At 46.8% G+C, this 10,855-nt stretch overlaps 1 protein-coding gene across 1 annotated transcript; it reads right to left on the bottom strand.

Annotated features, from left to right (window-relative positions):
• Window positions 1–2,449: 2,449 nt before the first annotated feature.
• Window positions 2,450–10,184, bottom strand: btg1 (B-cell translocation gene 1, anti-proliferative). Its single transcript, XM_030112968.1, has 2 exons — window positions 9,713–10,184; window positions 2,450–6,209 (listed from the first exon to the last, which is right to left on the bottom strand). Exons 1-2 carry the CDS (start codon window positions 9,855–9,857, stop codon window positions 5,806–5,808), a joined length of 549 nt encoding a protein of 182 aa, XP_029968828.1. The 5' UTR covers window positions 9,858–10,184; the 3' UTR covers window positions 2,450–5,805.
• Window positions 10,185–10,855: the final 671 nt, after the last annotated feature.

Here is a 10,855-nt window from a genome sequence, read left to right as displayed (position 1 = left end):
TTCACAGTTAGATTCCAGTATTAAAAACGACCATTTAGTAAACACTGGGTCGATTTATGGAGCCTCAGTTTGTCATTTCATATTAATTCGATCAGCTTAATGTAAGCAGCGCTGCAGGGTGACCTCTGTTGCTATGTCAGTGAGACGAACGGGCAGAAATGTTACGCTGCTGTTTCATCAGATCCAGCCTGAAACTCTAATGAAACTCCCGCACGACAAACTGCACCCCATTCCCACCTTACACGCAATATATTGAAGCGAAATCTGCGTCGAAATCGAATCTGCGTGTCTTTCCTTTAACCTGCTTTTTGACTGTTGAGACAAGATTTTAAAAATCAGAGTAAATGTGAAACACTTTCGACACAACCACAGTTTCTGCAACCGACTTGTGCGAAAACAGTGTCAAAACAGATTGCTCAAAAGAGTCGTTGCGAAACATTTTCCACCAGAGCGTTGCTAAACTGGGTTAAATCTGTACTTGTTTGCTCCTGGATGCTTGTCTGTTCACTTCCTCCACAGAGTTTCATCCAAAACAAACCCGGCCAGCCACACCCCGGGAATTTTTTTTTTTTTTTTTTTTTTTTTGACCGGCTTCCATTCTGAACAAAAATGGAAATTTGCAGCGCCGCGTATGGAAAATCCAAAAAAAAAAAAAAAGACCCCGACATTTTCCGATAATGTGTCTTCCCACTCTGCGGCGGCGGGGGCCTCATGCCGGCCAGTGTTTGGAGAGGTCGGGCTCAGCCTAAGCACGAGCTCAGTCACCTTCCCTCTCTGCGCCCTCGGCCCCACGCCTTCAGCTTTCGCTAAACCAGCTCTGCTCATTCCCTCCTTTTGTCCGTTTGTCAGAACGAGCCACATGTTTTTCTTTTTCTGCCTGCTGCTAAGCAACCTGGCGGATTCAGAGAGCTACAAAAGGACTGTAGTCTTAATCCAGACGCTCTGGGTTTCTGCAGCGTCAGCTGTTTTTTTTTTTTTTTTTCCGTAGGTACAGGTTCGGTATCCTAATGGCCTTTTTTCATCTGTGCAGTAACTCAGGAGTTGAAAGCACCGTAGGTGGAAAGTGGAACGTGACCGCAAAAAAAAAAAAAAATCACGTGCACGTGCATTTTGTTGTGAAGCGATTGGATTTGCTGATCAGGGAAAGCTGCAGCAAAGAGCTTATGAAATGTTCCACATTCGTAAAGAGTAGCCCGTCCCGTTAGTGCAGCAGATTTCCTGTTGCACGTGTCGCACGCCGGTCCGAGTCGCGGCGGCGTTTCAGAACTCCTCTTTTGGTTTAATGTGCTTACAGAATGCGCGACCTAAAAAAAAAAAATCTCCTAATACGACAAAGTGCCGTTTACTGTCCCAGGAGGGGGACAAATGTCAGCCAGGCAGAACTGCTGACTTGAGCGTTCGGCGCAGATGGCCTCCTCCGTCCTTAAAGTTTTGTAGGTCAAATTCCGATCCGGGCTCCAGCGAGGCCACGAAATCAATGCTTCGGTTTGTAGAGCCGCTGTCGAACAAGTTCAAGACTTTGTCTGGACCTCATTATGTGCTTTGGATTTAATAATCTGAAGTCATTATTAAATTAAATTAAGTGCTGAGTAAATAATGACACAGCTCACAGGAAGTATGATGCCAAGATAGGAAATCTTTTATTACAGAGAAAAAAAAACTTTTCTTCCAAAATATAGAAATCTGTACAACTTCCGCACAATCAATTTACATGAACTGTACAAATTTACAGCAGTTCATCACAACATACCCAAGGAAAAATAAACTGAACACGTTAAAGATGTACTGACATGAGATCACAAGATACAGCTTTTCTTCTTGGGTAAGCTCAGATTTTTTTGTCTATTTTCTGGTTTTTGTATGTAAATAGAAAAAAAAAAAAAGGGAAAAAACAAACTGAAAAGAAAAGAAAGAAAAGAAAAAAAGAAGAAAAAAAACAAAGGATACGTCTACACTTACAGATCATGGAAACTAATATTTTTTTTTTTTTTTTTTACCAAAACAACTTTGGTCCTGCCAACACTCCCAACACAAATGGCTTCACTTACGAAAAGCGTTATCCATGTTAAAAGATGAAATACGAAAAAGGAATACATCTAAAAACACCTCAGGATAGCAATTATTGGCACTTCCCATGTGTAATGTTATGTACTCTACCATTTGTTGTACAGTTACAATACATTCTACAATATGTAAAACACCTCAAATGTGAAAGTGGCAATAATTCAACTAATCGATGACAATATTGACAACAACGACAACAAAACTGCTGTTCCCTTCCTGTTTCATGTCTTAACATGCACAACTTTTTCCATAAGAGTATTTATTGAATGTCCGAGGCCTGAGTTTGGCAATACATTCCAGGAGAGACTCCTCGCGTCTCGAAAAAAAATGTCACACAACTTCAACTTGACATTTAGTGCATTTATGTGCTATTTTTTTCTCTCTCTCTCTCTCTCTCGCTTTACCTCTGACTACTCAAAGCACTCTCACAACGATTCTGAAACCTATGTGCGCACAAGCTGAATGGATGCCATTTAAATAATCCGTATTTCTGAGGACTTTGAACCATTTTTGGGTGGCGGTAGCACAGTCGAGAAGGTGTCGAGGGGGATTTTTTGGGGGGGTTGAATTTTTGCAGCTTTGAAAAATTAAAAAGAAAAAAAAAACCCAAGGTCGGTTAATAAAAGTGGGTTAGAACATCAGACTAAAAAAAAAATCCTCTTCAAAAAAGAGGATGAAAATGAGTGGAAAGATGAGGAAAATCTACCAGTGTGACCATAAAATACATCGAGAGAAGAGTGAGACGAGACGATCATCCCGCGTCCGAAATATCGACCAAAACATCTTGTCACGTGACACCGACAAAAAAAAAAAAAAAAAAAAGCTATCATGGAGCAGCGCGGTTTGGAAACGGGCGTCCACCATGGAAACCAAAGCTCTGGGCTCCCATCCCAGCAGGCTCCTCTCCATCTGGCCAACGTGGAATCACTGCTTTTCACAGATTGCTGAAGGGAGTATCAGCAGAGAGCAGGGCAGGAAGGGGGGGGGGGGGGGGGGGGGCGTTTAAGGGTTGCAGTGCGTCAAAGGCTATAGCTATATTACCCATGATCCTCTCAGGCTTAGGGGAGGCTTAAACACCCATAGGTCTGGTGATGAGCGGCGAACCAGCCTGCCGTGACAGATTTGGCCAGCGGCTCAGGCCCGAGCAACACCAGCAGCCGCGCCGGCATCTGTTCCGCCACGCCGCGAGCCGCTCAGCCCCAGAACCGGGGGGCGAATTTGGTGGTGGGGGGGCGGTGGGGGGGGTACATCAGACAGCCATCGCATCCTTTCACATGCATGTAAACAAAGTTGCTACTCAAACTCAGTAATTAAGTGCAGCACAATCCAGTGAGATGAAAACGGAAAACAATGGCGTAGTACCCTCGATTCTTCATCTTGTGTCCACGTTTCCCTGTCTCTCACTAGCCCCCGAAGTGCAGCTTGAGCACGCCAAGTGCGTGTGCTGGTTATCCATCACTGTTGAGGGAGGGTTCAGGGCTTCTGGCCGGGGCGGGGGTTCGTTGAACAAGTCCAGAGTGGGGGGCTGGAGGGATTTTAGCTGCCCTGGACAAAAGGAGTCCGGCCCTGGCCCCCCACTCTCTCACACCAGCGCCCCATCCCCGCCTTCCTTACCCAGCTCCCCACGGTGATGGATGATGATATGTGTCACATTAAGTCTACCTGCATCCACAGGGGGTCAGCTAGCAGCGTGCCGGCTCGCTTTTGGCTGGAAAAAGGAGGTCTGAGCTGCGGGGTGATATGTGGCACGTGAGGCACTAACACCCCCGGCGCCGCCAAGAGAGAGAGAGAGCGGCGGCGGCGCGGGGTTCTGAAGCTGCCAGGCTGAAAAGAGGATGCCTCCGACGAGGGTCCGGGCAGCGTAGTGCACCAGGCTGGCTCGAATACGCCTGATGCTCGTCTCAACATCACAAATGGCTCAAAATTCACGACAATGAGGTCTCTATATGGCCGTGCGCCTTCAGTTAATGCAAATAGAAATGGAAGGCTGCCCCGGCCTGGTGTTGTTGTCAATTCAAGTCAAAACGAATCTCTGAACAGTCGGCGCTCCAGACCTCCTTTTGGCCAAAGTCTCACACAGTCATCACTTAGTCCAGACCTTTCAGACAAACTGTTTTTTTTTTTTTTTTTTTTTTTAATCAGCAACACAAATCACCATCTGTGTGTGTCTGGGGGCGAGGGGGGTAGAGCGTGTGTGTGTGTGTGTGTGTGGGGGGGGGGCAGCTTAGCTCTGCAACGTGCCAGAGTCGACAGTGCCATATGAATGGATGACAAAACGTTTCTAACATACCACCCAGAAAACTCTCTCCTCCTTTAAAAACAGCTCTGAAATGCTCACAGATACAGTGCTCAAGGTTTTTTTTTTCTTTTTTTTGTTTTTGAAATCCATAGATGTACACTCCCGAATCACCCGACGTGGGAGCCAACAGTATCAACAAAACGGCTAAAAGTGAAGAAGGGCAGTAAAAACGGTGCGAACAGATGACATTCGAATGGATGGAATGCAGGCGATTTCTTTCTCTAAGTACACATCCCACACAATCTCACGTCAAAGTGCATTCAATGTCAATTCTATAGCCGGGCCACAGGACCGCCAATTTTTGGGTAATTAGGGCCCCCCTTTTTGCTACACTTTGAGTTTTGGTAATGCAAGAGACGACAAAGTGGTGACAGGAAGGAGCGGGCTAAATCAACAACGCAGGAACTTGATTGTGAATCTCATCAACATTCATTTCGTGGGGGGAGGAGGAGGATCCCCTCGTCCTCCCCCAGAAAGCTACACACACGTGGGCGATGGGAGGGCGACACACTGATATCCATAGGCGGTGGGCGCCACAACACGTTCCACTTGCACTTACGTACAGGCCGACTGATGGCAGGAGGGGAGGAAGAGAAGTTAAGACCACAGGGCCGCTTTCTCAACAGCTACAAGATAAGGAAAATAGACTCCCTGTGGTCCAAAAAGGTAGTTTCTTTGAGTAGAAAATAGAGATGCTCTCATTGGGTCGTTTCTTTACCTTGAGCTTGGATTGCAAAGGCCCGTCTCAACTTCCACTTCCTCCCCATGCAAGAACCAAAAAACAATTTGGAGGGGAGAAAAAAAAAAAAAACAGAGAAAAATCTGCATTTTGAAATTCGGTGGGTAGTTCCTGGAAAATAAATCCTTACAATTTAGATTCTGGTGTTCTTTTTTGTTGTTTTTTTGTTGTTGTTTTTTTTTGCAGTGGTGTGTTGAACATGTACCCATAGTAACCACAAGTAAGAAAAGTGCAAAGTCGATGCTGATAGCCCCTTGGGAGACGGAGCCGGTCACCTTGATGTTTACAGTTGGAGGGTGAGGCGGGGTGAGGTGGAGCCCGTCTCCAGCGGGAGGGGGTGGGTTCCTGGTTGGTTGGTTGGTTGGTTGGTTGGTTGGTTTAGCTGCCCCAACAGTTCCATTTTCACAAAGCCTCTCCTAAAAAAACGGAGTGCCCAACTGATCCAATGACACAACAGAACAGATGACAATGGGGGAGGGGGGGTAAAAAATATCAAACCTACAAGGTTTCCATCACCTGGACGATAGGCCACATCCTCTGTTTTTTTTTTTTCTTTTTTTTTCCTTTTGCTTTTTTTTCTTCTTTCACTATTTCATTTCATATTCTTAGCTTTAAAAAGGCTCGCCCTGATCAGGTCAAAACAACAATGACCGGCCACGGCGTGACCCTGAACGAAAGTAGGCCGGAGCGACCGCGCGCCGCTTTAGCTGGACACGGTCATCATGTTGTAGGCTTTGGAGGGACTGGCTCTGCCCAGCACCCTCAGTTCCTCCTTGCAGCTGATGTGACTGTCCACCATGGGGCTCACCGAGCCGCTGTTCCCTGAGGCGGAGCTGGCGGCGGCCGCCATCGGCATTCCCCCGGGGCCGGGCTGCGACTCGTACAGGACGCAGATAGAGCCGTCCTCGCCGATGCGGTAGGACACTTCGAAGGGGTCCACCCAGAGCGTGAGCTCGCTCGGCAGGAGCAGGTAGAGTTGCTGGATGGTCAGGCCGATGCGCTGGCCCGCCTGCCACACCAGGGGGTCCATCTTGTGGTTGATGCGGATGCAGCGGTAGCCTGAGCCCTTGCAGGGCCGGTCTGGGAACCAGTGGTGCTTATATTGCTCTGCAGGGACACAAAGAGACACAAAGGAAATGACAATTAGATCCAGATCAGTTTTGGGAACTTCACAATTTCAGTCCAATCATATGTGACGATGGGAGGTGACTGTGGTCGAGTCGGTAAAGACTGCGGTCACATCGACTCGGAACAAAGGTCGAACAGGAAGCAGACGCCCTGTACTTTGTCTCAGATAAGCACAGCGGTTCAATAAAACAATCTTGGCTGTAAAAGCAAGTTTATATGAACGTATGAGAACATAATAACAGAGAAAAACAACAGCCCGTTCGGAAAAAACATGGACTTTAACACTTGGCAAAAGCATTTGGAAATGTTTCACATTGGCTTGTTTGCATTTTAATGACTTTAGTCTTGTCCTTCCATCTTTTTATAGAACTTACAGTACATTTTCATTTTTCTAAGAACTGTGTGGTAAAAATATATTATTATTATTTATGTCATTCTTAATAGATTTAATCCTAAACAAATCATTACTGCCAACAGTTTATTGATTAAGAGGAGAAAACCTTAATCGTGTTTTTGGAAGAAAGTAAATAAATTGAAAATGAGATGGTCAAAATACAGTAAACTACAGTGGAACTGCTCAAGATTCACAGGCTGAGGTTTGATTTCACGTAATTTAGTAATTCTGTAATTCTGTAATCTAAACAAAATGAGTGTTCATATATTCTTCATACGTAAGATTTCAGTGTAAAGCTCGTGAAAATCACACTATGGTTGTGTGTACAGAAGTACAGGTGGTTGCTGTGCGGTGGCAGAAACCCTCTCCACCTGTTCGAGGGCTGATAAGCGGCTCTGAACAGGCAGCCAGTCGCACTCCGGGGCCTACGTGACAAAAAGACACAATCCCTCCCCTGGCCTTCGTCAGTGTCACAAAGTCTCCCATGACTGGCTGGACAAAAAAACACCAAAAGTGCCCCAGCCAGCCATCTGGGACACGCAGCTCCGCCCCCTTAAAGGCAGAGGAGCCTGTTTTTGTTTTTCTCGCCTGTGTGGAAGTTTTTTCGGAGTCCGGTGATTCACTCCGGCGCTGCTCTCCCCACAAGCAGAACACTCTGGTTTCTAATGTATGTGGAAGTACAATGTGACGCGTTATTTTCTGGCAGGCCTCGGAAAGCCGGACACTTTCAGATCCCCTTTTGTCCCAACCTTTATATACACTGATCTTTTCCAATTTCAGGAACCCACCGAGCCACAGCTCACCCCCCAGCATGGCTCATCCATATTAAAACCCCATTTATGGAGGCTGAAAAATGAGTGAGGGGAAGTAGGCCAGCGTTCAGGCCCGGAGGCCACCTGTATGCATCTACAGGATAATAACCCCTCCGCCCACCCCACCCCACCCCACCCCTCCCCCCACTCGCCTTATCGTACACCGCCGAGCTAATGGAGGGGCTGGCACTCATGAAAGAGCACAAGGGGGCTGGATGAGCTTTCAGCCGGAGACTGCGCCACAAAAGGCTGCTACCTACAAACCCCGGAGCAGCTGGGGAACGATCGGCTCAGCGTGGCCTATTCTTAAAAACCAGGGCACATGGGAGGAGGGGGGGTGGAGGAGGGGAGGAGGGGGGAGGGGGGGTGAGTGGAAAAGTAAGCAGACAAGCGTGCGCTTAACCTAAAGAGTTTAACCAAAGACGGTTGTTTATTCATCGGAGCTGACCTCGAACGCTTGCATTACGTGAACGCATCCCGGCCTGCTGGGTATTTTCCACTCGGTCACTTCCGGGACGAGACTCAGCTCGTGTCGCCGCTGACGCACAGAAAAAAAGTGAAGCTACCCAAACAACAACAACAACAAATACTACTACACAACTACCGCAGCGAGCGCCGGGACCGATTTCTCCCCCCTGCTCCCCTTTTCGCTCGGCACAAACACGGAGGCCGAGGCACGCCGCTTTTCAGCACGCAGACACAATAGTGAGTAACTGTGATGATTCCAGGCACAAAAGCACTCAGGCTGGCCTAGTTCAGCTGCAGCGAGCCCCACGGGGCACTGCCACACACTCGCTTTGGTTTTCACACATTTGCCTCATCCTGAAATGAGACTTTGTGGAACCTTTTTTTTTTTGCGTGCTAAATTTGGGCTGCTTTGTTTTGCACCGCAGTGGATTCCTCCTCCACTTCCTCCGACTTTAACGTCCTCCTATAAGCGCCCCACCAAAACACGTCCCCTCCCCCACCGCGGCCAGTCAGCAGACTCCCAAGTTTTGTCTGTTTATAAACACCGCCGCTGAAAGCAGCCCTCACAAAGACCCACTGCACAAATCCCCACATCATTTCCCAGAAATCACAGCATTGTTCTGTCTCAAACATTTACAGGATGAATTCTAGCAGATCATAATATTGCTTCAGTTTTTAAATCAAGGATTTCTTATATAAGTGTTTTTACTTTTTTCTTGCAACTTGGTTTCCAAAATGAATATAACGGATGTGTTGTTTTGATGCTATATTTAAAGTTAAACCCTCACAGGCATCCCGTGGGATCAACTTGTTTTTCCAACAAGCTTGGCCCTCCTATAGGGAATGTAGGTCATCCGCTGTTGCACGGAGATGGAATAAGACAGATGTATGGCAGCTTTAGAGAGCTCGGAGATCGGAATGTGCACAGCAGGAAATGACATACAATCCCACAGATATTTTGTTATGTAAGGGGAAAAAAAAAAGAGATCAAACTAAATTTGACTGCAATGATAAATGTGTTCAGGTTCGTTTTCGTCCAGATAAGGAAAAACTGAGATCTGATCTGATATTTGAGGGCAGTGAATAGATAGGAAGTGTGTTGTCTGTGCGTAAACTAAAGGGGTGGGACGTGTAGTTACGCAGAAAGTCGACCATTTTGTCAGAAAATGTCAAATTACAAGTAATAAAGCTGTAATAGTTATTAAAGTCGCTACATGCTCATGTTTCTATCGAAATTGAAGCGTAAAAAATGGAATTTCTTCAGTTCTTAACACTAAAAAGAGGCTGGTAAAGGGCGTCTAACCCGGGACAGGTTTTCATTAATAATCTATTTTGTCCAAAGCATTACGTAATTGAGCGGCAGCCTCCGCCGTCTCACTGGAGGCTGTTTTGCTCCGTCGACCGAGGCGCACTTCCTTGTTTGAGCCGAGCGCCTCTTCCTCCCCACCCCCACACCGACGCACAGCGCCACATTGAACTTCACAGGAATCATCTCCCCCACTTTTAAACCACCGTTACATTTTATTCTTAAAATCTGTCGACAGATCGCCCCCAGTGCGTGTGTGTGTGTGTGTGTGTGTGTGTGTGTGTTTATAGTTTTCCGCTCTCCGTCCTGCGCAAACAGCGGTGCGCGCTGGAAGCGCTGATAAGTGATACTTAAGAGAACAAAGAAAAGGTTCTTCTGAACCGATCTCACATCGGTTGGAGCGCAGATTTCACCATTTCGTCATAAAATAGCCCCACACGTCGACGTGCGAAGCAGCACGACGTAACGCGAAGCGGATTTCGTGCGTAAAACGGATCCTTACCTGCCAAAATGTCCTGTAAGCTTTGGCTGAATGTTTGGACCTGTCGATCGTTTACGTTTCCTTTTACCCTCAGAAATCTCGACAGAAATCCGACGGCGGCGTTGATCTCTGGTTTCATGGTTCCCCGGGCACAAAGGGTATGCATTGAGAAAGGCAAGCAGCGACGATCCGTGCGCTTTCCCTGGGTTTTCTTCTTTTTTTCTTTTTACGTGTCTGTCCGACTGCTTCTCTCCGGTTCAGAGCGGCGATCCTTATCTGTTGGCGCTTGTGTTGTTTCTCTTGGCATTTATTTGTCGAGGTAGAGGGAAGTTTTGCTCAACAGAGAGAGAGCCCCGCAGGCTGGGACGGTTCAGTGTCGGGGGGAAATAGACGCCTGTTGTTGATAAATACAGCGGGTTGGAGGGGGGGTGTCCCTCTGCCAGTCTCTCGCCGACCCTCCCTGCGCACTTTCCTCCTCCAGAGTGGAGCTCCGTGAGAGGAGACGCGCTGTTTTATAGCCCCCCCTCCTCCTCCTCCTCCTCCTCCGCCTCCTTCTCCGCCCTCCGCGCAGCGATGACACAAGCTGCTCCAGCAACCGGAGCGCACCAATCCCGCGCCGGGCCGCACATATAGGGGGGGAGCGCAGCGCGCGCGTCACGTCAGCGCTCTGAAAATAAACAGAGCGACGCGGCGTGAAACCCTGGTGCCTTCCAGTGTTGTCGGGAAATACGAGCTCTCAGAGAGAAAAAAAAGAAATAATAATCAAAAGAGGAACGAATAATGATAACTAAAAAAAGAAAACCCCTCACTGTCAATCAGTAATGACATAAATAAAACCATACTGTAATTATTTAGCCTGCTTTATGGTCAATATTGCAGGTAATAGGTAATAAACAAAACCACAGGATTAAATATATATAATAATATTATTTAACCCTTTTGAAAAATAATACTCATGTGTTCTTGTTTTCTTCCAAACTTCACAAAGGATGTAAGCTTTAAATTTGTTGTGCTAATCGTCAAAGTTCCAGCATATTGACTATAGTGTTTGGGTCTTTAATCTTCTTATCAAAGCACCTAATTGAGAAATTAATCATAAAAATATGAGAAAAACTACTTTCAAAAAGCACAATGCACATAAAACTACAAGTTATTCAATTGTTT

The sequence above is a fragment of the Salarias fasciatus genome, chromosome 17 (assembly GCF_902148845.1).
Source record: "Salarias fasciatus chromosome 17, fSalaFa1.1, whole genome shotgun sequence".
In the NCBI taxonomy this organism is placed as follows: Eukaryota; Metazoa; Chordata; class Actinopteri; order Blenniiformes; family Blenniidae; genus Salarias; species Salarias fasciatus.
This window is presented reverse-complemented; position numbering and strand designations above follow the sequence as displayed.

Excerpts from the sequence above, each read along its gene's own strand:
- btg1 (XM_030112968.1), bottom strand. The coding sequence starts at position 9,857 with ATGCATACCCTTTGTGCCCGGGGAACCATGAAACCAGAGATCAACGCC. Across the intron at positions 6,210-9,712 it reads CTTACAGGACATTTTGGCAG|AGCAATATAAGCACCACTGG; the intron begins GTAAGGATCCGT and ends GTGTCCCTGCAG.